Here is a 26,722-nt window from a genome sequence, read left to right as displayed (position 1 = left end):
AACATGGATGAACTTTGAAAATATTATGCAGACAGTAAAGGCCACATATTGTATGATTACATTTATGTCCAGAATGGGCAAATCCATAGAGATACAGTGGTTGCCAGGGTCTAGGGGGAAAGGTGAATTGGGAGTGACTGCAAATGGGTATGTGGTTTCTTTTGGGGATGATGAATATGTTCTGGAATTAGGAGTAATGGTTGCACTCTATGAATATGCTACAATACTTTACAAGGCAAATTTTATTATATGTGTTTTATTCCAATTAAAAAAAAGAATAAGCCAGAATCAGCATTCCGGGTGGTGAACCTGAAGTAAAGGATGAGTGAGATTATGCCTTGACTACTAGTAATGCTGACTTCTGAATGAGGCTTTGTTTTTCCTCCGTGAACATGGGTGATGAATATATATATTCATTTATACGTAAATTTAGATGTTGTCTCATTGTCCATATACATGGAAGAAAAACAAAAGCTTCTCTCACAGGTAAAATATTCTCTGAAAACATTGTTTCCTATTCATTGGTTAGCACGGTAAAGTAGAAAGAGCCAGATCTCCTTTTCCCTCAGCCGGAAATCACTAAGCCATCAGGACTGTGAAGATGACAGTCTAGCTTTTCTGATATCATCCAAAAATCTTTCTAAAAAAAAAAATCGCAAAAAAAAAAATCATAACCTCACTCCTGGGGATTGCTACTCAGTGTGTTCTAATACTGGCAGCATCAGCATCACCTAGGATATACCCCAGACCTACTGAATCAGAAACTTCGTGTTTTCACAAGACTTGCAGATGACTGTGATGCATGCTAAAGCTTGAAAAGCACTGATCTAGAGAATTAACAAGTAGGAAGGGTCACAAGTTTATGCTAATTTTTTAATATTAAATATTTGGATACTTCACATGTAGCAAGTTAAGCATAATACTGTCTCCCGTACTATCCATACAGACTGGTAATTTTGAGTACACTTCGCACCCAGATCTTGGTTTCTAAATGCCCGTCTTCACTAAGTGGATCCAAGGCTCTGTGCTATTCTTGTAACTTTACCTTCGACATTATTTTAAAATAAAAAATTTTAAATATTTCAATTAAAAAAGATGAAAGATGACCTGAAACAAACACACAAAAATCACACAAGTTTTCCAAAACTGATGATATGGAACTCAGACTGAGTGTATTTATTTATTATAATCTCCAAAATAATTTCAGTTGGTACAACTGCTTAAAACCACATCACTATCAGGCTCAATTTAATTACAACCAAGCAATTCACAAAAACACTTTAAGCAACAAAACATGCTTAATATTTCTTTGAGAAAGTCCTTCAAATATGTGTACAGCATTACTGGGCGTTAACACAAAACTTTTAAAAGATGACCCTTACATGCCCAATTTCTGTACCCCTTCTGTTGTGACATCTGTGAAAGGCTAATTTAACCAATCCTTCCACGCCTCCAAGTAAAGCCCTTCATGGTGCAATCTGCCTTTCTCTTAAATTTTAAAGAATATTCTAGATCATTCCTTAGGAAAGTAAAACTATGCACAATTCTGGGGGGGAAACAAGCTGCTTAGACTTTTTATTTTTATATTATACACTTCAATTATGGGTTACTTATTAAACACTTTTTAAAATTTATGTTACATTTTAAAAAGTACCAGCTAGAGAAGACAGAAGTACAAAATATTTATCAGCATATTAGTTTCTCCTGAAATCACAGTTTTCTGGATAAATGCATGCAGCATCACTAAACGTTTTTTACTATGTATTACACATAGCTTAGAAAGAACTTTAATATTTTGGCCTGTAATTTTCGTGTCTTCAATAGTATTTTGCTTTATTCCTTTAATAGTGCTAAACTCTTTCTTTTAAAAATTTATCTTTTTTATAGATACGACTCTCACTGTGCATTTTCAACACCATAGCCTGAACTTGGTTATGAAAAATATCTAACATCTGCAACTTCAGCTGGTTACACTAGGGGAGAGGGGTTACCATAATTTTATTATACCTTGTATTAACAATAAACCTTCTCACAGAGAAGACGATACTTTAAATACTTTAAATCATATTTACAACAATAAAATTCACATTTCATGCTTTAGTGAGACACGTAAATCATCCATAAGATAGTCCTCCTAGTTTATTGGAATAGAGCCCTTCTGTACCTGGCCTTCTGCTGTGTGCCAGATATAAAGCTCTTGATGTTATGAAAATAGCAAACTTATGCCATCCTCCTATCAAGTAGAAAAACTGAGGGTACATCTTCCCAAGCCATCAAGTTGTAACCGAAATCCTGTATCATAGCGAGATGGCAACCAATGTGCTTCAGACCTCGGGACCCATAGGAATCAACTTGATTGTTTGAAAAGTGCCCAAAAGCCAGGATATTCTCTAATGTGCATTGTAGAATGAAGAGGGCCCTTCTGAGCACGGCTAAACAGTTCATTTATGTGTCTATTGCACAGGATCTTAGAAGCTTCCAGAAATAGTGCTGTATTTCTTTCCTTCACTACTATATACATTTTTCTGATAAGTTCAGTGTTTCATTGGGAAATGTGACTTGCAGGGAGCTCCCCTTTGGGGCAGGTCCAGCCCTGCCACTCCCACCAACCTCGTCCACCAGTAAGACACTCTCCGAGTCCTGCCCCTGTGAGGAGTCTGAGGTTTCTGATATTCGCAGAGTCCTAAGTGATGTGCTGTCTGTTTGGGTCAGGCCCATGCCAGGCACACCCGGAAGCAAATTCCTGCCTCCAAGGCTATTTTCACTGAGGTCTGGCATGTAAAGGAGGGTCTGAGACGTGCTGCTGACCTCCTTCAGCTCCCGGGAGAAAAAGGAGCGAGAGTGGCTGGACATGGCAGAGGATGTCCTTCTACTGTCTGAGCAGTGCTGCCCCGAACGCTCTCTGCGCGAACCCCCGATGCGGCAGAAGAGGCATTTGATCTTCTCTATCGCTTTACTGAGCACTGTCTTCCGCAGGAGGATGTATATCCAGGGATCCAGGATGGGGTTCACAGCAGCAATTCGGATGGCCTGCAAATCTGGGTTTTTGCTGATCACTCGCTCCAAATTTGGCTGATATAACTGGTTGACGAACACCCGCACCTGTGTAAATGAGATGCCCACATTTTAGTGGTTATCATTAAGCAACTGGGAGAAACATTTTTATGCAACGTCTAACTTAGTAACATTAGGCAGCTGCCCTCTTTTCTGTTAATAAGTGCCAGGAAAAGAGCAGCATACACAATTAGCTTCAGAAGAACCACCGATTAACATTTATGTTTCAAGTCAGTGTAACTTTAGTATATTTGTAACTACCTTATGAATATCTTCCCAAGATCAAAGAGGGTATAAAAGAATGTAATGTGTATACAGGTAACATATGCATGAGGTTCCCTGGAGAAGAATTTTATTAACTTCATTTCTGTGAGTGCTTTCAAGTTTTTGTAATTCTAATGAAGTATCTTTTTTTCCCCAATAGGCACTCATTTCCTTTATGCCAGTTGGCTTTGTATATATTTAAATGAAACTTATTTTGGAAGTCAGCTAATCATCTAATCACAGAAAAGCCCAGAAATTTATTTTAGGATCTAGAAAGAATAGCCTGGAAACTTTTAAAACAATATCTGAATCTAGTATCATCTAGAATGACCAGAGAATAGTTTTTATTTTCTCTATATGAATCTGTGCCCCGGTTATAATAATCATCTAGTGTTATCAACTCTTCCTTCAAAAATCTTTTCTATAAGCTAACTATATGTCAATAAATAAATAAATACAATAAATGAAAAGAAGAAAAAAAGAAAACCTTTCCCCTTTTTTCCCTCTAACTGCATTCCTCACCTGGGTAACTGTATCAACCACCAAACTAGCTTTCCCACCTCCGATTTCTGTTCTTTCCAATCCATCCTCCAAACTACCACCAGGAGGTTATTTTTAAAATGCAGATCTGATTATGCTACTTGGCTGCTAAGCCTTCACTGGCTCCCTGCTGCCTGGGAACTATAGTTTTGCTCAACAACTGCCACTCAGGGAATCCATCCCTCCTTTGTGTCTCTGGAGCATTTGAGCCAGTAAACAGCCAAGAGCACTCTGGACAGCCCAACAGGGATGACAACTCATTCTAGTGCAGTTTGAGCTATTCAAGGGAAGGGGCACGCTGCCAGCCCAGCACAGGCCGGGATGGCATGAATGAAGTAAACACAAGGAGACCCTAACAACCTTTTTGCTGTTGTGGAGTCTTATTTTTGACAGTTAAACGTTTTTGCTCTTACCGTAATCACTTATTTACTCATATTCTTTCATGCATTTAATCATTTAATAGTAAGCCTTTATCGTGTGTTAGGCGTTGTGATGGGTTCTGGGCACAAAAAGTTGCATTAAAGACCCAACAACACTTGAAGGCAGAGAGTAACCTCCAGCGTGCAAAGCAGGAAGGTAGATCAACTATTGCTGGGGATAAATGATGAGAAGCATTTACAGGGGCCACAGCTAACCCAGACCTGGAGGGGAGGGCATCAGAAGATGCTTCCTGTGGGAGAGGAGCTTGGACTGAGTTTTGATGGATGAGTGGGAGTTTGCTGAATTTAGAAGGAAGGACATAGCATTTTATTTTATTTATTTTTGGCTGCGTTGGGTCTCCGTTGCTGCGCACGGGCTTTCTCTAGTTGCAGCAAGCAGGAGCTACTCTTCCGCTGCGGTGCGCAGGCTTCTCGTTGTGGTGGCTTCTCTTGTTGCGGAGCACGGGCTCTAGGCGCGCCCGCTTCAGTAGTTGTGGCACATGGGCTCAGTAGTTGTGGCTCGCATGCTCTAGAGCACAGGCTCAGTAGTTGTGGCGCATGGGCTTAGTTGCTCTGTGGCATGTGGGATCTTCCTGGACCAGGGCTTGAACCCATGTCCCCTGCATTGGCAGGCGGATTCTCAGCCACTGCACCACCAGGGAAGCCCAGACATTGCATATAGAATTACTCTATTTAAAATGCCAAGTCATGGAAGAATGAAATGATATGCCAACTTCTGGGAACTTCAGATGACTCAATGAAAAGAGTATGAATTTGTATAAACTGAAGGAAGACTATCATTTTATTCCTTAGAGGTAAAAGCACTTGTTAGTTTTTACTCTTTTTAAAAAATTGAAGTATAGCTGATGTACAATGTTATATAAATTACAGGTGTACAATACAGTGATTCACAATTTTTAAAGGTTATACTCCATTTATAGTTATTATACAATATTGGCTGTATTCCCTGTGTTGTACAATATATTCTTGTACCTTATTTAATACCTAATAGCTTGTACCTCTTAATCCCCTACCCCTTTGTTGCCCCTCCCCCTTCCCTCTCCCCACTAGTAACCACTAGTTTGTTCTCTATATCTGTGAGTCTGCTTCAAAAAAGTACTTGTTAAATGTACACTTTCACATTTACTCCTGAAGAGCAGATCTTAGAAGTTCTCATCATAGGAAAAACGTCTTGTAATTATGTGTGGGGATAGATGTTAATTAGACTTATTGTGGTGATTATTTTGTAAGATATAAAAATATTGAATCCTTATTCTGTGCACCTGAAACAAATATATATCAATTATATCTCAATAAATAAATATATGTGTGTGTGTGTATATATATATAAATTCAAAAAAACCCCAGAATTTTTCTCTTAAAGGATGATGATGATGATGATGTCTGGGTCTTACTTTTAATTCCACCAGGATCCTTTATATAAAAATCTCATTGTAATTCATATAAAAATAGTGGTTTTAAGATAACTGCCGTCTGTCTTTAGTAATTATTTGATAATTATTATTGCCTTCAGTAATTATTTAAGGTTAGGGAGAAGTAAGAAGTGAGTCTCACAGCCAAGGAGGATGCATTAAAAACCATAAAAAGAAGAAAGAACTCATAAAAACATAGCTGGAGCCATTTAATTAGGGACAAATATCTCTAACTTTAATAAGAGTTGATGACATTGCCACTTTGCCATACAGTATAATAATTAATGTTCATGGTGTATGAGTCACTAAGAAAGAATAGGGATATTTTAGAGATTTATAACAAATTGGATAAAAGTGTCTAAAATGTGTAAATAAATTTCATTAATCTGCAAAACTCAACTTATATGAAACTTATTTCTAGATGATGCTATAGATCAGTGAGGTGTAACTGCATTTCTGTTTCTTCCTACACTGGAGTTTAGACCTCAATCAACCACAGGCTTATAATCCTTTATCAAGAAGTTGTTATTGTTTTGTTATTCATTTGTTTTGTTTTGTTTTTGGTTGTAAAACCTGAACTGACTAGACCATGAAGTGATTTATAATTTTATTTATTCTACTTAATGTGAATATTCCTATGTTTTGCTCCAGAGGTCCTGTTCCAGTTCTGATGGGGATATTACATTTTATACATTTATACATTTAGTATATTACTAAATTACTCTTCTAAAAGCCAAGAAGTTCTGAATTTAAAACACATCTGGTGCTAAATGTTTTGAATAAGCAATAGCAGTCCTGCAAATCTCATAGAATAATGCGGTCACATGGCTCTAAGATGAAATTATTACCTTGATCTCTGGAAGACAGCTAAATAAAAACTGAACTAGAATGAACAGCAGTATATGATGACTACTCTTAAAATATTAGAAACCATGTTTGGTTAAATACTATCAAGACAAAGGATGACTGATTTTCTATCCTTTCAAAAACCAGTGAAACAAAGCATCTTGGTTTCCTCCCACCATACTCTTTATTGAGGTTCTCAGCTGCGCCTGGGCATCGAGATTCCCTCAGGTCTACGGACCTTTTCTCAGATGAAGTGTTACAGAAACCTGGACGTTTTGAGAATCTTATTTAGATCCCCCACCCTGTTGGTGGGCGATTTTGGTCTGGGGCTCAGGTCTCCAGATGACTTCCATGTTGCTTTTTCTGCTTTAAGGCCGGCTGGCCTTCTGTTTAAGAATTATTTCCTGACAAGGGAATTATTGGTAAAAAGCATGAGATCTATATTTTACTCTCACACAGTAGGTTCCTAAGGGTAAAAGAAAGGATAGATTTAAATCTGTTAGTATCAGGCCCTCCCTGGTGTATAGTAGCCTCTAGTGAAAAATCTAAGGCAGGATTTGTGCGAATTTGAGACTTCCAACCTCTAGGTGGCAGTGTTGCTCCACTTGGGAGTTTGTGGTCCCACAGGCCGCTTAAGAAGCGTTTTGCAGGCTTCCCTTCCCGCAGTGGTTGAGAATCTGCCTGCCAATGCAAGGGAACACAGGGGTTCGAGCCCTGGTCTGGGAAGATCACACATGCCGTGGAGCAACTAGGCCCGTGAGCCACAACTACTGAGCCTGCGCGTCTGGAGCCTGTGCTCCGCAACAAGAGAGGCCGCGATAGTGAGAGGCCTGCGCACCGCGATGAAGAGTGGCCCCTGCTTGCTGCAACTAGAGAAAGCCCTCGCACAGAAACGAAGACCCAACACAGCCAAAAACAAATAAATTAATTTAAAGAAAAAGAAGTATTTTGCCCAGCCACCTCCAAGACCCTCTTTCAGAACAGAATCTTGGTTAATTCTAAACTTTGCATTTCTCAAATTTTTTTTTCAAATTTTTAACATAGAAATGTTTTGTTGCCAGTTGTTTCTCCCACCGCTTCCTTACTACTGAAAGGAGGAAGAATTTTGAACAGCTGAAATGGATATAGAAGGAATGAAATTTGTAGCTATTTAAGGGAATGTAATATTAGGAGTTACCATTCAATTTTTAAATTCCCATGACCTTTCAGAAAAGTCAGAGTGCTGTAAAAAAAAATTAATAATGGACTTACATAATCAAAGGTGACGAGAGGCAAGGAAAGAATCATCTTTGTGGCTCACTTCATATTCAGCAGTAATTAATTCTGACTACTGTTAAGGGAATGAAAGAGCCTTATTTCAGAGTTCCGTGGTGGGGGGGCCGGTGCTTACAATTTATACAAGCTACTGAACCTGGTCATTTAATGTCTTCTCAGGAAAGGAGACCTCACGGGGTAGCATAAACGTGAGTTTGAAAAGCAACATTCCAAATTCGGGTAAAAACATTCTCAAAAGTTGGTCAAATCATTGGAAAAAAATCAAGATGAAAGAGTTTTCCTTTGCAGCATGTTCTCAATGGAGACTGACTTTAAGCAGAGAAAAAGAAGGCAAAAAAGGACAAAATGCCCACGTACTTCATAAGGTTTGAAAAAAACACAGCCATCTCTGCCTCACTTTAAAGGCTACTTGATTTGCTCTGCTGAAAAGGGGGAAACCCCAGATTAAGATGGGACCATCCACAGCAGGACTTCAGTGTCATGTAGGGAGGGGAAAGCACTTTTCTGCAATTCTTGTCCAATGGGCTCTTGTTACACAAATAAACATGTTCAGGCAGTTTTCAGTTTTGGAAGAGTGTGCTGCTGAGAAAACTGAACCTCTGAGTCGGAGGTGGGCGGGGGAACACCTTAAAAGAATTCACTGAATACAAACAACACATACAGTCTCTTGCAATTTTAAAAGTTAGTCTACTTTTCAGTAGCTGCAGATTTGCGCCTATGGCCTCTTGTTAAAATTGGCATACACGACAATATTCTAAACTTCTCAAAGATGACTAGACATTAGGATTCAGGAGCATTGGAACATAACTTGGAGAAAAGATGATAAATTCAAAATTAGATGTGATGACAGGAAAGCTATAAGGGAGGCTACATGTTGTAAAGATAAATGCTGGCCCTGCTCCATAAAGAATTTATGAGCAAATTATGAAAGGGCTTAGTACAAGTATGTGGAGGCTTGGCCACTGTGGAATATACCAATAATTTTTAAACCACAGCTTAGAGGTAGCTTTGGGGTATATAGTTAATGACACGGTATCAAAAACACACACTTCCTGTTTAAGAATTAACTTGTTGGTGGGGAATGTCTAATTGAAAAAGAATGTTGAAATTTTGATTAGACTGATTTGGTAGTTGACTGTCGAGGTAGAAATGTTTTCCAACAAATGACAAGAACCTGTAACTGGATTTGTGTGCGTGTGCTCCTTGTTCTGTTCTGAGCACATAAAAGGAGTGCTCTGTGTGTGCTCAGTTATCTAACTGCCCTGTGAAGAGTCCAAAATTGACACAGCTGTTACTAGAAATGCTTACCTTTTTTTTTTTTTTAATTTAGTGACAAAAAATATCTCTAAGTAAAGGAGAGTGGAGAGAGTGCTTGGCTGTGTGGTGGAGTGAGAGCTCTGTTCTCCTTCCCTCTGCCTCACTAACTGGCCATTTTAACTGCAGGTGAATTGCCTCGTCTCTATAGGTCAGGTCTGTACATTGAAAATTTATTTCTGCAGTGTTTGTTTTTTTAAACTCTAACTTTCAACATTCTAATAGGAACCTGCAAGAATCACTTCAGCTCTGGGGGAAAAATATCTTATTAGCAGATGTTCCATAACCAAGCCTTGATAGGTCAGCACAGCATGGCGAAAGGAACATTAGACTAGGACTCACCCACAGCCACCCAGGAAGTAGCATGATATAAGTCTTCATCTGCAGTTGAGGAATCCTAGAGCTTTTTTTAAGACTCAGATGAGATGCCGGGAAAACACCTTACTTTTACGTGCTGCTTTGCAGTCTTCAAGGTACTTACTACTGCTGGGTCTGCAATTTTATGTTATGGCTAAAAATCTGCTTTGGGGCATTGCTATTTTTTAATTTAGCCAAATATATTTGAAAACAATAATCAGATCCTTCAGGTTCTGCTGTAATCGTGCCTGGATTTATGGTATTCCTCGTGTACCTCTAGATGTGATTTTTACGCATCTGAAACCCCATCAGTTGTTTTAAGATTCCAATTTCAGTCTGCCTACAGTAAACAAAAATCTACACAGCTTTCCTCTGCTCTAATAAACCTTTACTGATCAGATGCGGATGAAGTCTTTATGCAGACAACTAGTTTATAGTAAGGAAACAAATAAACACTCACAGGAAGCTATTTTCCTGAAGACCTAAGTTTCACCTGTCCCAGGCAGAAGATGAATCAAATTGGCCATTCTGCCCTTAACAGAGATGAATGCTTGCTACTTCAAAGTAAGAAGAAAATAAAAGAAACGAGTAAGCAATAAATACTGCCATGGCTTGCCTGTGCATGGGGGGAAAATGCCTTTTCAAATCCTACAGTGTAACTGTTTAGCCCTGAGGCAAAAGATTGGATTATAATCATTATCGTAACATTAGTAACTGCAAAATTAGGCACCAGACGTTGATCCAGCTGCAGCATTTAACACCAGGACCTTAGGAGGCTGTCTCACATATTTCTAAAGAATTCAATCCCTTTTATTATCTTAAGCATAGATTCTTTCATTTCTTTAGCTTCTCTTGTATTTTAAAAACCAGAGCCTGGTTATAAATAGAATAGACAAAATGACAACCGCCGCCTTCCCACAAAACCTTGTCATGTAATGTTCCCTGTCCATTGTATTTACATCTTTTCTGTTCATTGTTTATGACTCGCTTTAGAAAATTTTGCAACTTCAGCACAGTTCCTTATATATCCACAACTAATTTTCCAACCTTTCTCAAATTTCCATTCCAAGTTCTATTTATGCAACATATATATTTTGGATAACAAATTAAAATTTACTTTTGATCCTAAATTCAATACCAACTGCCCTCTAAGAGCCACTGTAGTTTTTCCTTCCCTGGTGTCCAAAAGATAAAAAATGTGGGTCCTTTGCAGTGACTGCTTGTTTTCCTTATATGTTGTGAGTCACGCTTTGCTAAACTGCACATAAACTGTATTTGCTCTATTATTTCCAAAGCATTTTAAATGTTTTGAAGGGTTTGATTTGCCTCAGATAGGATTAGTGACCAACTTTATTTGATAAAGTTAAAAGAGATGCTTCATTAGTTTCCTTGGAACTGAAGATAGATCTGACTATTTTAAATGTCAAAGTTCAGAAACTTTCAACTTAAATTACAATATGAATAAGAGAAACATGAAAAACAAGAAAGTTGTAAAAATAACCCAAGGAAGGTTACAGTTGTGGATGTTTCCCTTTTAATTCTTTCAGTAATTGCTAAACTGTGGCTGGGTGAGTAGTACAATGACACCGTTCTTATCATTAATTTACAATTAAATTGATTCTGAAATTAGATTTTAGTGGCCAAAACTAAAGGCTAAAAACTGAAGCTGCCATTACTTGTACGATTCCTTATTCCTTACAAAGGTATGTCCATGTGATTACTTCTCAGCTGAGCCATTGTCAATTTTCAGGGTAAAATGACTTAATATCTACTACTTGATACTGACTTTATATAGAGTATAGTCCCTGTTAGTTAAAATGTGGTTAATTTGCAAACCACAAATACAGCTCCTATAATTTCTTGCCTCTTACTTCTCAAATAATGTCAAAGGCTTTGTGATAAATGGCCCTGCACCATTGGGTCAGATCTGCTATTTCAGCTCATAAGAGGCTTGAAGAAAACAATTCATCTGTGACTGTGCGGTAATCAACAGCTTCACATGCTTATCTCCAACCAAAACACATTTTAAAAGTATGTGCATGTCGCTAAGCTTCTGGCTCTAATTTGTCAGTTCCTTCAAGTGCATGTTCTGCAAACAACAACAACTCACTTGGGCATTTACTGTTCTGTAAAACATAACACAGAGGCCACAGAAGGAAGCCCCAGCAGGAGCAGAGCTGTTTCTTCCAAAATCTCACTTTATTCTGAGTTGCCATTACAGACAGTAAAATATATTTATGTGGCTCGATCAATTCTGTAAATTATACTGGGTCCTGCAATGGTTTAAAGGCCCTTCTGGCCAATTATATTTACTTCTGTTTATACAAATTGGCAAGAAGCTACTGTATGCTGGCTCTCAGCCACTTCGAAGTTCCTTCCATTTACAGTCAATTTTACGAGAGATATAATATTTTTATATTAAAGATCCCCCGAACGGCATTAATAAGGGAAAAGAAGGAATAATAAGCTGTTACATTTATTTTCTTTTGCTCCCAGTCAGCATAAAAAAAAACCCAAACTTTTTTGAGTTGATAGTTTAGAATTTCCAGGAATGAGGTGTTTTGAGAGATGGAAAAACTCAGAACTAGTTGCTTTCAAGAGAAACTCTAGATACAGTCGTATGTGCATCTGCCCATGGGTTTCTAGTGCAAACAGAGGAGAACTAGGTAGGCTTTCAACCTTCCTGCTTATGACATTTTAAAACACTTTGAAAGTTAATCCAAAGGCAATTTAAAAGAAGGTGGTGTCCTGAAAATAAAGTGTACCAAAACTCAAATACACGCACTGCTGCGAAGGCCAACATTACAAACGTTCTCGGAGGGAGACATGACGTAATAGAAGAGAGGCAGGGTTTGGAGTCAGAAGGGTCTGAGGTTCATTTCAAGCTGCACGGCTTTGGCTTGGCAATAAATAAGATGGCCATCTCTAAAACCCCATTTCTCTAGAAAGGCACTGTACCTCTCACAGCTGATGATTCGAATTCAATACCCCATGTACATCAGCCTGCCCTTAATATGCCCCCTGAGAAACCTTGCTTTCCTGGCCCCTAGAGAGAATGACGGAACCCGAGTCTGGACCATGCCTGTGTAGGGCCGCATGTGCACTGCGATGTGCTTCTCACCATGGTAAAGAGCAGGGAGTTCAGCTTGATAGACTAGCTCTGCTGGATTATTTTAAGCAAGTCACTCCCTGTGTAAAGTGAAGGAGTTAGACTAGACCAAAATGCATCCAATGTCCCTTCTAGCTCTAAAATTCTACATAAGCTACCAAAAAACCCGACATAAATAAAAACCCCACTATTGTAAGGAGTGTACACCAAAGAGATCACCACCTGATGTTTCGGATTCTGCCCTAGACAGTGCCGAGGACGGGGCTAAGTCACACTACAACGGTTTCCCCTCCGCATCTGACAGAGTGCGGCGGGTGTTCCCGGAAGGCTGAAGACCAGTGTCAGGCATCAAGGGGTAGGGGCTGTCCCGAGAGAGTGAGAGAGTGAGAGAGAGAGAGAGAGAGAGAGAGAGAGAGAGAGAGAGCGAGCGAGCGAGAGATTGAGAGTGAGTGAGAGAGAGAGAGAGAGAGAGAGAGAGAGAGAGAGAGAGAGAACCCGGGTTTCGGGGAAGGAAACGGCGATGTAGGGGAAAGGCACCTGCTGCATCTCTTTAGCGACGGGGCCTAAAAAGAGTTCGGGGCTGCTCTGAGAAGCAGACCGTGCAGATCCAGCCCCTACCTGGAGGAGACGCGTTGGTGGCCGAGGAATGAGAGGAAGAGGAGGGAGCGGGAGATGGAGGAGGGAGGTGGATGCAGGAAAAGGGCCGAGTGGAGCCCTGGCCCCAGCCACTCACCACAAGCGGGATGGAGCAGATCAGCACCACTAGGGAGGTGGCGATGAGTAAGATGACCATCTGGATCTCGGCGCCCGCGATGCGGCGGAAGCTCCGGCGGCGGCGAAAGTCGCTGAGGCGCGGCAGGGCGGGCGAGGCGGCGGCCGAGGAGCCCCGGCAGGCGGCCTGGACCACGGCGGCGGTCGCGTGGTGCTGCTCGGTGCCCAGCGAGGTGCGGCGCATGAACTGACGGTGCATGCGGAGCAGCGCGCCGCACACGAGCACGTTGCAGAGCACGGTGGCGAGAATGAGGAAGGAACTGAAGCCCGCGTACATGTAGGAGAAGGCGGCGTGCGCCGTCACATTGGTGGTCCAGTCGATGAAGCACCAGGTGTCCGGGTACTGCAGCCGCGAGCTGCCCAGGCCCATGTTGGGCAGCGCGCAGAAGAGCACGTTGGACGCGTAGACCGCGAAGAGCGTGAGGCCCGCCAGCCGCTTGTCCACGTAGTGGCTGTAGAAGTAGGCGTGGTTGATGGCCAGGTAGCGCTCGATACTCATGGCACAGATGATGCTGAGCCCCGACAGGCCGAAGAAGAGCAGGATGAAGGTGCTGTACTCGCACAGCGCGGGGCCCCCGGGCCACTGGCCCTTCATGTACGTGGCGATGGTCACCGGGCTCACCAGCAACGTGCCCAGCAGGTCGGTGACCGCCAGCCCGCATACCAATGTGTAGAAAGTCGTCTCCTTTTGCTCTTTGCGCGACTTGCACAGCACCACGATGGCCACCAGGTTGCCCACCACCCCGAATATGAACATAACCGCCGGGATGGTCACTGGGCTGTTCAGTCGGTCGGAGGCCAGGGCGGATGCATTGCTTCCAGGGGTGGCCATGGTGGTGGCCGGCGGTACACTGCCTTGGAGCGCGAGGCTGGGTCTGCTGTTGGTAGGAGAGAGACAAAGACGCGGTGAGCGGAAATTACCACTTGCAAAAAGGTGTCAGACCCGCGCCCAAGAGACAATATGCTGATGAGACCAGGGGAGCAACTCGATCCTACTTTGTGGATTGTAGCCACTTACCAACTGCGGCTACCGAAATCTCCAGGCTCCGGATACGTCCTGCCAGCAGCACCACTCTACTGGCATTAATATTTATACGTTAGTACTGCCATTCTCTCCTCCTCCAAGCCAACTCATCCACTGCCAAGATGAACAAGACTTATCTCAAGGGAAAAGTGTTTTGCTCGTTTTCCCGACAGATTCTGAGTCAATAAAAGTCTCACTGAAACCAGGTTACGGAAGATAATTTGGAGAGCGCGCTCTTCCCTCCCTGGCTCGGCTCAAGGGGCGCCCGCCCACCGCTCTCTGCCCAGTGCCTCCAACCCTATCTCACCTGTGGTAGCCGCGGAGGTGGCAGCCACGTAAGCCCCCAGGGTCAAGCCTCGGATATCCTGGACACGCCTTCACCCTGCCCTCAGCCTTGCCCCGCTCAGTGTGGAGCTTACCAAGCCTTTGCCTTCTCAGAGCCTGCTCTCGGTGGCTGCCAATTTTCCGGTACAGGGGTCAGAGCGGTCAGCTTTCAAAAACTTGGAGAACCAGAAGGACAGCGAAATGGGACAGTGAAGCCTGATCTTGGATTTTTTTTTCTTTCTCCTTTCCTTCGTTTCTTCAAAGACGATCCAAGCTTTGCGAAGCCCGCGGGTCTCGTCCGCGGACGGACGGCGCTCAGGTGTACTGCCGCGCGCGCAGGTGGCACCGAGCCTCGATCCTCGGCTCGGGCCGCCTTCCTTCCCAGCCCAAGGCAGCGCGGGCGGCTACCGGGGCTGGCGGCTGCAGCTGAGGCCGCTTTTGGCGCCCTGGGGGCGGCTTGAGGTCCACTCGGCCTGAGGCTCTGACCTGGGGCCGTTCATCTTCCTCTCGCGCTGCCTGTTTGGAGCTCCGCTCTTGCCCTTCCAGCCTCTGTACAAACTTTTCTCCTGCTTCAAGTTTCCCTGGCGGAGGCGGGGCCACACTGTGCGCGGCCCGGGCGCCCATTGGCCAGACCGGGAGGGGGCGGGGCGCGTGCTAGCTCCTCTGCGCGGCGAGGAAGCTCCGCGGGCTGGAGGGAGGGGCTCCGGGCTGCGCGGATCCCACCGCGCCTCGGGGGGCGGCTCCCTGCAGCTTTCCCGCCCTCCAACGAGGTAGGGGAGGGGGTGTTGGAGACTTGGTCCTCTCGCCTCAGGCAGGTGGTGCGGAGAAGCAGTGGTCCGCGGGAACCCTGGGGAAGCCCCAGTGCTCTTCTGTGCACCCTCTTAGGTACTCTGAAGTCGGCATCCAGCGGGGCCAGCTCTGAAACCGGCATCTCTTCTTCCTCACTGCCTCCCGCTCCAAGTGGGCTGTTTCTCGCACCTACTTCACGCGGGTCGCAACATCTGGGTGCTGGGAAGGGAGGTCAGCGGCTTAGGACTCTACTTTGGAACGCCCGAGGTGTGTGTGTGCGCGCGTGCGCGCGTGGCCCGGGGAGGAGAAATAGGGTGTGTGCGCGCGTGACCCCGGGTCAGCAGTAGGGTGCGCGCGACGGTTGTGGTGGGTGGATGGGCGGGTGGGCGCCAGGCATGGGCGGGGAAACAACGAAGAATCCATCTTCTCACCATGAAAGAAGTTCGTTGGCCCAGGCCGTGGGCTGCTCTCGGTAGGGCAGTCCCAGGCAAAAATTAGGAGCCGGGACAGCAACCGCTCCCGGCGCAGGTGGCAGAGCCCTGCGGCTGCGGAGAGGTGGCGCGCGGTCCCCCAGGGGAGGGGTAGTGAGGGGGAAGGGCTGCCTGTCTAACCGCGGAGGGCTTTCTCCTCCTCCGGGGAACTTCTCCGCCTGGCGACAATGGTTAGACTGAGCTTCGTGTCTTGGCCCTGTTACGTTCGTGTTTAGATACCTTCACCACGAATCCTTGGAAAGGCTGATGCAGAGTGAGACTGGGATTTGAAAGTAAAGGAATCAACTCTAACCCTGGTCAACTCTTGGAAAAGCCCAATTGCTCTACCTTTTTACTTTGAATTACACTATAATTTCTTCTGTGATGGGAACAGTCTTTTTGACGACGCGTTATTCACTTCTTTCTATTCTACCTCCTGAAGTAAGAACTGAAAACTAAAAAAAGTGGTTGTAAAACTTTATGGCATAATTATAACTGCTTCACCATTTTTTTTTTTTAAACCATGAAGTGAGATTGTGTGAGCCTTCACAATTTCAGTTCCTAAGAAAACCTCTTTCCAGGGGTTGTATACATGCATTTTAACATATTGCATCTCCTCACAGGGTAGGTAAATAACTTGATTCTTCTTACGATGAGCAGGTACTTATGCCTTAAATATTATTTCATGAATGAACAAACCTAAGAATTTATCTGGTTCTCCAGTTATTCTCAAATGACACAGTAACAAATAATAGGAGAAACAAAAGAGGGCATTTCAGATTTCAACTAATTACAGGACATATTAGAATTGTATTTACACATTTTGTGTAAGGCACCATGTGGATACATTGATACATCATTCTGTTGTTTGTATTGTTTCCTCATGAATATCAGGGATTCAGAAAGAAAAACACATTTGTTACCCAGTATAAAATAATTGAGGGCTATTTGTCAGTTTCTCGGAGTCTTAATCATCACTATAACCACTCCTGTTGTCTGTGCTTCCCATGGGTAGTAAGCTCTAGGATTGTGTCAGCACTGAAATCAAATCAACACTAGAAAAAGGAAACTGCACCTTCTAACCCCCAGTCTTCTCTGACCACATTGTATCACTATTACCCTGTCAGGTGGTTGTCAGTCACAATATGAAGACGAAGTGGGAAGTTCCACTTATAATCAATCACTTTCTGCTAATAAAAATTTTTTTCCAGTTCTCTTTCCACTTGAAGTTCCTAAAATGGAGAACAATTAGGATTAGTACTTGTCAACTTTTCACGATGAAAAGTATATTAAATGTAAAAATTGAGGCACACTGTTGTTAAAATTGAGGCACACAGGTGTTAGCGTGTCGTTGATAAACTGGGCTTGTAATCAACAGAGCTGTGTTTCTTACTAGTCCTTTACATTTTATTTCCACAGTAGCTTAGGAAAATGAAAATAAATAAGAATCCAGAATACAAGACTAAAAAAATGTAGGTTTACCTGTAACTTCTTTTGGTGCATGATTCTTAAAACTTAAGTTTAGCCTTCAGAAGTAGAAGTTGAAGATTTGGGAAACAAATAATTATTTTATTTTCTTAACTTGAAAAGCTGAGACAGTGTAGTTCAGTTTCCCTCACACTCTGCCAGGAATCTACATTGCACAAGGAAATGAAGAATCGCCTTGATTATGTGGACAATTCTTTTCACTGTTTGTATATTTTAATGAAAAGATTTTTTTTCTAAGCACTGTTTGCTATCCTCCCTTGCATTGCTGCCTCAGTCCCTATTTCTCTGCACTGGAAGCCCCTAGTTCAGTTCTTTAGAACTGTCATTAAATCCTCTCTGAAGGTTTGCACTAGTCTAAGAATGGCCTGACTGATCAGTTTGATTGCGCTCTGCTAGCTAATTACTTGACTACTCTTTTAAGTAAATACCATAAGAGGGGAGCTCGTTTAAAAGCACAGTCTGCTTGCAGGGTACCAACCATGTTCCCTTTGGTTGAATCTTCCTTGGGTCAAAGGAATGGGCAACAAAGGGGCTAATTCCTGGAAGGAAGGCAGCAGGATGAATCAGATCTGGCCTGGATCCCCTACTAAGCCGAAGTTGGCCACATCTTAGAGCGTTTCTAAAGCGCTAACATTCACGTAGCAGAGCCTGTGCAAACTGTGTTTGCTCTCTGTCATTCTGGACAGGCCATTACGGATATTCAAAACAGTGAAAAAAGCATCTGTCTGGTACAAATAACACAGTGCCTTTGGATACATCTGCCTTCTACACCCTCACCCAGTTGGTTCAGTAAATTAGAAGCATGGCATTAACCTGACCTTGGCCATGAAAAGAGGTCCACGGTTGTGGTTGTGGTCCTAAGGACTGCCCTCCCTTTTTAGTGGTGCATTTCAAATATGCACCTAATTATTTTCATTTTATAAGCGTAAATTTTGTGCTGAGTCTAGTGCTTGGAGCTGTTACATGTGTCAGTACTGTGATTAACTCCCCAGCGTCTTCATGTGGGGATAAATTACTGCTGTGGAGGCTGGTGGCCACCAAGTGACAGCCTCAGGCTGCCTTCTTCTCCGACAGTTAACACTCCTCAACGGCATGGCTTTCTACCCTTTTATTCTTCCCCTGTTTTTTCTCCAAACAAATATTTCCACTGCATTCCCATTGTGAACTGGACTAATGGACAAAGAAAGGAGATTACTTACCTAGTGTTCCTCATTTTTGAAGATACAGGTGGAGAGATAAAGCCTTATGAGTCCAGGCATCTCTTCTACAGGAAGATGGACATTCTGATTATATTTTAGTTTCTTCTCACACCCCCGGAATTGCTGTATTTTTTAGCACTTCAGAAAATAACACAGGGACTCCCTGGTTTAATCATCAACACCAGCGTCATCTGTAGCTTGTTGGCTGCTTTCCACAGAGCTTTCCCAGTTGCACTCGCATGTGTTCTTATTAGCAACCCCCGAGGATGTTAGGTAGGTGTGATGGAGACTCATGTTTCACCAAATGCTGTTTGCATTTCTGCTTTAACACATAGCTGGACGGTGTGCCCCAGACTTCTTGTGGTCAGGTAAAGCCCGTGTGACTGTATTCTGGCCAGTGGAAAACGGGAGGATGTGATGTGTGCCACTTCCAAGCCTGGTCCCTAAAAGACCCTGATCCTCTGTGCTCTCTGTCTTCCCTTTTCTGCCAACAAGATGCAAGGCCCTGGTGTATGGCAGAACCACTAGATAGAAGTTGACCGGGTCTCTGAATGCCTGCATGGAGTAGGGACCTCATTCCAATCCCAGCGACCTTCAGTGGACAATGAAGTGCAAGAGAAATAATCCAGTGAGATTTGAGGGACCGATTGTTTGGGCAGTTAGCTTATACTGACTAATACAGTATAATTGGAATCATCTGTCTTCAGTAATGAGCTTGTGGGCACAGAAAAGCTATGTGACTTACTCAAAGGCACAAAAATTAGTGAGGCCAGCTGAAATTTACCCAGTGCTTAGTCAGTGAGGCACTGTGCTGAATGATTTATGCATATATCATTTAATGCTCACAAGAAACCCATGAGGGGGGTACTACACTTAGTAGGCCCAGTTTACAGATGAGCAAACTGATATTTGGTTAAGGAATGTGGAGTCTTTCTTAAAAGACTACACAGCATCTGGGGATGGTGGTGTGAAGGGTCCCACAGTGTAAGTGGCTGCTGGTTGAGGCATCCTTACCATCTTGGTTAGGCGTGACCTTGACTGAGTTTGCTGCTGCCAGCCGTCCTGTTGACTCCTCGTGTGACTGATTGTTTTCCAATAAATTATTTTCCTGCTTAAATTGACCATACTCAGTTTCTATTGCTTGCGAATAATAACCCCACACAGCACAGAGAGGTTGAGTAAATTACAGATCACAGTAGTGATAAATGGCAAAGATTTTAATCTAGGTCTGTCTGATCCCCAAACCTCTATCCCTAACCTCTATATTTCTTAGCCCAAACTGGAACTCCAGCCATATGACTCTTTGTGTTCTTTTTCTCCCCCTCAATATCATTGGCCTTGGGATAAAGAAAGTCTGGCTTCAAGGTCATAGTAGGTAAGTTAAGTTGCCTAAGCCTTAGCAAAAAGGAGTTTTTACTAAGTTGGTTCCTTTGCAGTTTAAGTAATATAGTAATCCATACAAACAAAATATCTGGCACATATTAAAAACAATAGTTACTATTATTACGTACAGTTATGTTGCCCAAGTTTATTTCTAATGATTATATGATTAGTTGTTGTGCATAAAATGTTTAGAGGGCATAATAATAAGTTGAGTATATATTACTTTTTTTTTTTTTTTTTTTTTTTTTGTGGTACGCGGGCCTCTCATTGTCGTGGCCTCTCCCGTTGCAGAGCACAGGCTCCGGACGCGCAGGCTCAGCGGCCATGGCTCACGGGCCCAGCCGCTCCACGGCATGTGGGATCTTCCCAGACCGGGGCACGAACACGTGTCCCCTGCATCGGCCGGCGGACTCTCAACCACTGCGCCACCAGGGAAGCCCGGCACTAGCAGTTTTTGCAGGACAGGGTCCCAGTGGTACCCTGGATAAGCTGATGCCGGGTCAAGGGACCCCATAGCTATAGATAGTATCTGGTAGGACAAGCTGAGTCCTTATGCCTGTCGAAGAACAGCTTCTTTCCTCACAAAGATGCTTGTTCTTTTTCTTTCCATTTTTTACTGGAAATGTTCCCCTCCTGGTCCTCCTCCCCTCTGCAAGGTCCCCACATTGGCTCCCTGCTTCCAGGCGGGTTTGCATTCATTTCTCCCAAATAAATGTGCTTCAATTCTTCTTATAAACATCTCAAAATTTAAAAATTGGAAACTTATTTTGGAAGAAAACCAGATGAATTCTGTGTCTGGGTAATATTCACTAATATCACCTCAATAGCTAGACTGTGATTACAGCCAATATTAGGTATATACCCTTGAGAAATTATCTAATTAAGTTAATCAATATAAGTAGGCAATAAAAATCATCTCTTTGGGGGCTTCCCTGGTGGCCCAGTGGTTGAGAGTCCGCCTGCCGATGTAGGGGACGTGGGTTCGTGCCCCGGTTCGGGAAGATCCCACATGCCGCGGAGCGGCTGGGCCCGTGAGCCATGGCCGCTGAGCCTGCACGTCTGGAGCCTGTGCTCCGCAATGGGAGAGGCCATGACAGTGAGAGGCCTGCGTACCGCAAAAAAAAAAAAAAAAAAAAAAAAATCATCTCTTTGAAAGTAATTCTTTCCTTTTCATCAAGGGAAGGGAAGGAGATTGCCTAAATTATCTGAATTAGTACCTTAATTCTCTTTTTGTGATTATATACACAACTAGTCTTTTGATATTTGGGGCTAGGCCCAGGCAAAAATAAGTTCTTTCAAAGTAATATAGGGGCTTCCCTGATGGCGCAGTGGTTGAGAGTCCGCCGGCCGATGCAGGGGACGCGGGTTCGTGTTACTGCTAGTGCCCTAGCACAATGCGTGGCACATCCAGAGTAGAGTGAGTGTTCAGAACGTACCCTCTTGACCTTTGTCATCCATACACATTTCACTCTGCATCTGGTCTCACAGCAGTCTCTTCACTTCCAGTACCTATATGCATATAGATACGCATCCAACCTAAAGAGACATACACAGAAGTTGCTGCCCTCATCCCACCAATGAACACATCCCTGCATGCATCCTCAGACACAGATCTCTCCAGTTGACCCAGAACATGGAAAAACATGTTTTCATTCTTCCCTGAGCAAGGTACTTTACCTGGTGTACTCATTGTGCTTGAATTGACCAGCCACAGACATTTCTTCCTTTCAATCTGCCATTCATTCATCCATTCAACAAGTACTTGTGTAAAAGGCTGGGTTAACCTCTGAGTGCATCCTCTGAACAAAATAAACAGTTCCTGCCCTCACACAGCTTACTGTGTAATGGGGGAAAGCTTACTGTGTAATGGGGGAAAGCTTACTGTCCAGAAAGGAAAACAGACATTCAAATAAGCACACACACTTTGATATTTACAACTTGGGATCAATGCTATGAAAGAAAAGAAAGGACAGCCTTCATTTAGATTTGAGAGCAGGAATGGCCATTCTGAAGAGGTTGTATCTCCTAACCAGGGTATTGTTTGTTTCCCTCCAAAATGGCTCTCTGGGTAACAACAGGTTATCTTCCATTCCAAGTACAGGAAGCTTTAAGCGTATTCTGGCTCAGAGCTTCACATCCACTCTGTCTGATGCCTCAGAGAAGACAGGTGTGCGTCCTACAGGCCAATATCTAGAACAGAGAAGGTTTCTGAGAATTCAGACAACAGATCTTAAAGAAATTAGGAGCTGAATAACCCGAGTGAGGTGCATTGAAGTAAAGGAAATCATCAAAGTTTGAAAAGAGGAGGCTATGACCAGAGAGAATCTGCTACTTGACTGTGAACTCCTGAAACAGAGGTTCAAAGCTCTTAACTGGGGAGGGCGAGGTGGGAGGAGAAATGAAGCAGGATTGCTTTCTGAGGATAATACCAACTTCACTGTCTGTTGAAGTTCAAGCCAAAATTAGTCTCAGGCCTGGCCTGCTCCTTGCATTTCAGGTTAGTAAGTATTGGTCACAAAGGAAACTAAAAGTATAATTAAAACTTTGCTGTAGTTTAAGAAGGCCTAAAGGTATGAAAGTCACATTCAATGAATAAGGCTGTTCGTTTTATAGGAAAACAAAAAGCTACAGTGCTTGATCTAACAAGAAATGAGATTTGATTGTATAAACAGCAATTTTAAAAATAAATTTATTTATTTATGGCTGCATTGGGTCTTCGTTGCTGCGTGCGGGCTTTCTCTAGTTATGGTGAGCGGGGGCTACTCTTCGTTGTGGTGCGTGGGCTTCTCATTGCAGTGACTTGTCTTGTGGAGCACGGGCTCTAGGTGCATGGGCTTCAGTAGTTGTGGCTCGTGGGCTCAGTAGTTGTGGCTCGTGCGCTGTAGAGCACAGGCTCGGTAGCTCCGCAGCATGCGGGATCTTCCTGGACCAGGGTTCGAACCCATGTCCTCTGCATTGGCAGGCAAATTCTTAACCACTGCACCACCAGGCAAGCCCAGCAGCAATTTTTTTAATATGACTTTCTGATGTCAAGTTGTTTTGTGTATCTTCCTATGAAATAATAGATTATATATTAAAAGAGCTATAAAATTTGCCTAAGACATTTCTGCAGTAAGATTCATTCATTTAATGTAACAGAAGAAAAGCAAGTACATTTTTGAAAATTGAAGTATAGTTGACATACAATTTTATGTTAGTTTCAGGTATACAACAGTGATTTGACATTTGCATACATTATGAAATGATGACAGACATATTAACCATCTGTCTCCATACAGAGTTATTACAATATTATTGACCATATTCCTTATGCTGTATATTACATCCTGTGGCTTATTTGTTTTCTAACTGGAGGTTTGTATTTCATAATCCTCTTCACCTATTTCTCCCCACCACTCCCGTCCCCTCTGGCAACCATCCATTTGTTCTCTCTCTCTCTGAGTCTGTGTTTGTTTTGTTTGTTTGTTTGTTTTGCTTTTTAGATTCCATATATAAACGAGATCATACTTCGCTTTTCTCTTTCTTTCTTTCTGATTTATTTCATTTAGCGTAATACCCTCTAGATCCATTTTGATTGTCACAAATGGCAATATTTCATTTTTGTTATTGCTGAGTAATATTCCATTTTGTGTGTGTGTGTGTGTATATGCATATATATATCGCACATCTTTTATCTGTTCATCTATCGTTGGACACTTAAGTTGAAAAAGCAAGTACATTTTGAAGATATTGAATGTGAGCACTGAGAATTGAATACGAATTCTTTTTCTCTCAATTGCGAATTAGTGTAAAAGTGTCAGTTGCTAAGAAGTAAAAATTTTGTGAAATTTTAGTAGCTGAAAGAACAGCATACACTTCTCAAAACTGTCCTGTTGTGTTAATGATTTGTCTTCATCTCTGATCCTATTACACTAATGCTGCAGGGATTTTAAAAGATCCGCTGACAGTCTAAATTGTCTGAAGTGTAATTCACTCTAAACTATATAAATTGAATTTAAGCTTTCATAGCAGTCACTTCTTACTGAGTGTTCTACCTATGGATTAAACTTTTTCTTATAGCCAAACAAACTGTCAAAAGAAAAAGTATTATTTAGTTTTGTTTTCCTTTTCCTGGCTGGCATCCCATTTAAAATTTTGTTTTCCAAATTGAACATTAAAAAAAAATGCCACAAAGGAATAGAAATAAAATATATCTTCCTCTTGAGGAAGAGGCCATCCTCTAGGTGAGGTTTTGCCTGGACTCACATAATTTTGGAGATCCTGTTTACAGACTCCTTTAGGTTCTTATATGTTGCACAGTCACTTGGACTTGAAGGTGTGGTGCTAGAAGTGCCCATTTTATGAAGTGTTCGTAAGTCCGTGATTATCAAAGCAAGTCCAAAGGTCTCTCTTTTTGGCCCAGATGACAGACCAGTCAGCTTTAAACCCCAAATCAAATATTTTAACCCTCGCCAAGGACTGGCCTTAGGAAAGACTAAAAAATACAGTTAAAAAAATTCAGTACATTCTATTTATTAAAAATTTTCTCTTGCTATTTTTTTTTAACATCTTTATTGGAGTATAATTGCTTTACAACGTTGTGTTAGTTTCTGCTGTATAACAAAGTGAATCAGCTATATTTATACATATATCCCTATATCCCCTCCCTCTTGCGTCTCCCTGCCACCCTCCCTATCCCACTCCTCTAGGTGGTCACAAAGCACCGAGCTGCTCTCCTGTGCCATGCAGCTGCTTCCCACTAGCTATCTATTTTACATTTGGTAGTGTATATATGTCAATGCTACTCTCTCACTTCGTCCCAGCTTACCCTTCCCCCTTACCGTGTCCACAAGTCCATTCTCTACGTCTGCGTCTTTATTCCTGTCCTGTCCCTAGGTTCATCAGAACCCTTTTTTTTTTAGATTCCATAAATATGTGTTAGCATATGGTATTTGTTTTTCTCTTCCTCACTTCACTCTGTATGACAGACTCTATGTCCACTCATCTACAAATAGTTCAATTTCGTTTCTTTTTATGGCTGAATAATATTCCTTGTATATATGTGCCACATCTTCTTTATCCATTCATCTGTCAATGGACACTTAGGTTGCTTCCATGTCCTGACTATTGTAAATAGTGCTGCAATGAACATTGTGGTACATGTCTCTTTTTGAATTATGGTTTTCTCAGGGTGTATGCCCATAGTGGGATTGCTAGGTCATATGGTAGTTCTATTTTTAGTTTTTTAAGGAACCTCCAAACCATTCTCCATAGTGGCTGTATCAATTTACATTCCCACCAACAGTGCAGGAGGGTTCCCTTTTCTCCACACCCTTCCAGCATTTATTGTTTGTAGATTTTTTGATGATGGCCATTCTGACCAGTGTGAGGTGATACCTCATTGTAGTTCTGATTTGCATTTCTCTAATGATTAGTGATGTTGAGCATCCTTTCATGTGTTTGTTGGCAATCTGTATATCTTCTTTGGAGAAATGTCTAGGTCTTCTGCCCATTTTTGGAATGGGTTGTTTGTATTTTTGATATTGAGCTGCATGAGCTGCTTGTATATTTTGGAGATTAATCCTTTGTCAGTTGCTTCATTTGCAAATATTTTCTCCCATTCTGAGGGTTGTCTTTTTGTCTTGTTTATGGTTACCTTTGCTGTGCAAAAGCTTTTAAGTTTCATTAGGTCCCATTTGTTCATATTTGTTTCTATTTCCCTTTCTCTAGGAGGTGGGTCAAATAGGATGTTGCTGTGGTATATGTCATAGAGTGTTCTGCCTGTTTTCCACTAAGAGTTTTACAGTGTCTGGTCTTACATTTAGGCCTTTAATCCATTTTGAGTTTATTTTTGTGTATGGTGTTAGAGAGTGCTCTAATTTCATTCTTTTACATGTAGCTGTCCAGTTTTCCCAGCACCACTTATTGAAGAGGCTGTCTTTTCTCCATTGTATATTCTTGCCTCCTTTCTCAAAGGTAAGGTGACCATATGTACAAGGGTTTATCTCTGGGCTTTCTATCCTGTTCCATTGATCTCTGTTTCTGTGCCATTATCATACTGTCTTGATTACTGTAGCTTTGTAGTATAGTCTGAAGTCCAGGAGCCTGATTCCTCCAGATCCATTTTTCTTTCTCAAGATTGCTTGGGCTATTCGGGGTCTTTTGTGTTTCCATACAAATTGTGAATTTTTTTTGTTCTAGATCTGTAAAAAATGCCATTGGTAGTTTGATAAGGATTGCATTGAATCCGTAGCTTGCTTTGGTTAGTATAGTCATTTTCACGATGTTGATTCTTCCAATCCAAGAACATGGTATATCTCTCCATCTGTTTGTATCATCTTTAATTTCTTTCATCATTGTCTTATAGTTTTCTGCATACAGGTGTTTTGTCTCCTTAGGTAGGTTTATTCCTAGGTATTTTATTCTTTTTGTTGCAGTGGTAAGTGGGCGTGTTTCCTTAATTTCTCTTTCAGATTTTTCGTCGTTAGTATATAGGAATGCAAAAGATTTCTGTGCATTAATTTTGTACCAGCTACTTTACCAAATTCATTGATTAGCTCTAGTAGTTTTCTGGTAGCATCTTTAGGATTCTCTATGTATAGTATCATGTCATCTGCAAACAGTGATAGTTTTACTTCTTCTTTTCTGACTTGGATTCCTTTTATTTCTTTTTCTTCTCTGATT

The 26,722-nt window shown here is 42.2% G+C and overlaps 1 protein-coding gene across 1 annotated transcript; it reads right to left on the bottom strand.

The window, feature by feature from the left end:
- Positions 1-1,884: 1,884 nt before the first annotated feature.
- On the bottom strand, positions 1,885-14,933 carry PTGER4 (prostaglandin E receptor 4). The gene is made up of 3 exons (XM_079918549.1): positions 14,826-14,933; positions 13,345-14,260; positions 1,885-3,102 (listed from the first exon to the last, which is right to left on the bottom strand). The coding sequence occupies exons 2-3, from the start codon at positions 14,212-14,214 to the stop codon at positions 2,512-2,514; spliced, it is 1,461 nt and encodes a 486-aa protein (XP_079774675.1). The 5' UTR covers positions 14,215-14,260; positions 14,826-14,933; the 3' UTR covers positions 1,885-2,511.
- Positions 14,934-26,722: the final 11,789 nt, after the last annotated feature.

The sequence above is a fragment of the Stenella coeruleoalba genome, assembly GCF_951394435.1.
Source record: "Stenella coeruleoalba genome assembly, chromosome: 3".
NCBI lineage: Eukaryota > Metazoa > Chordata > Mammalia > Artiodactyla > Delphinidae > Stenella > Stenella coeruleoalba.
This window is presented reverse-complemented; position numbering and strand designations above follow the sequence as displayed.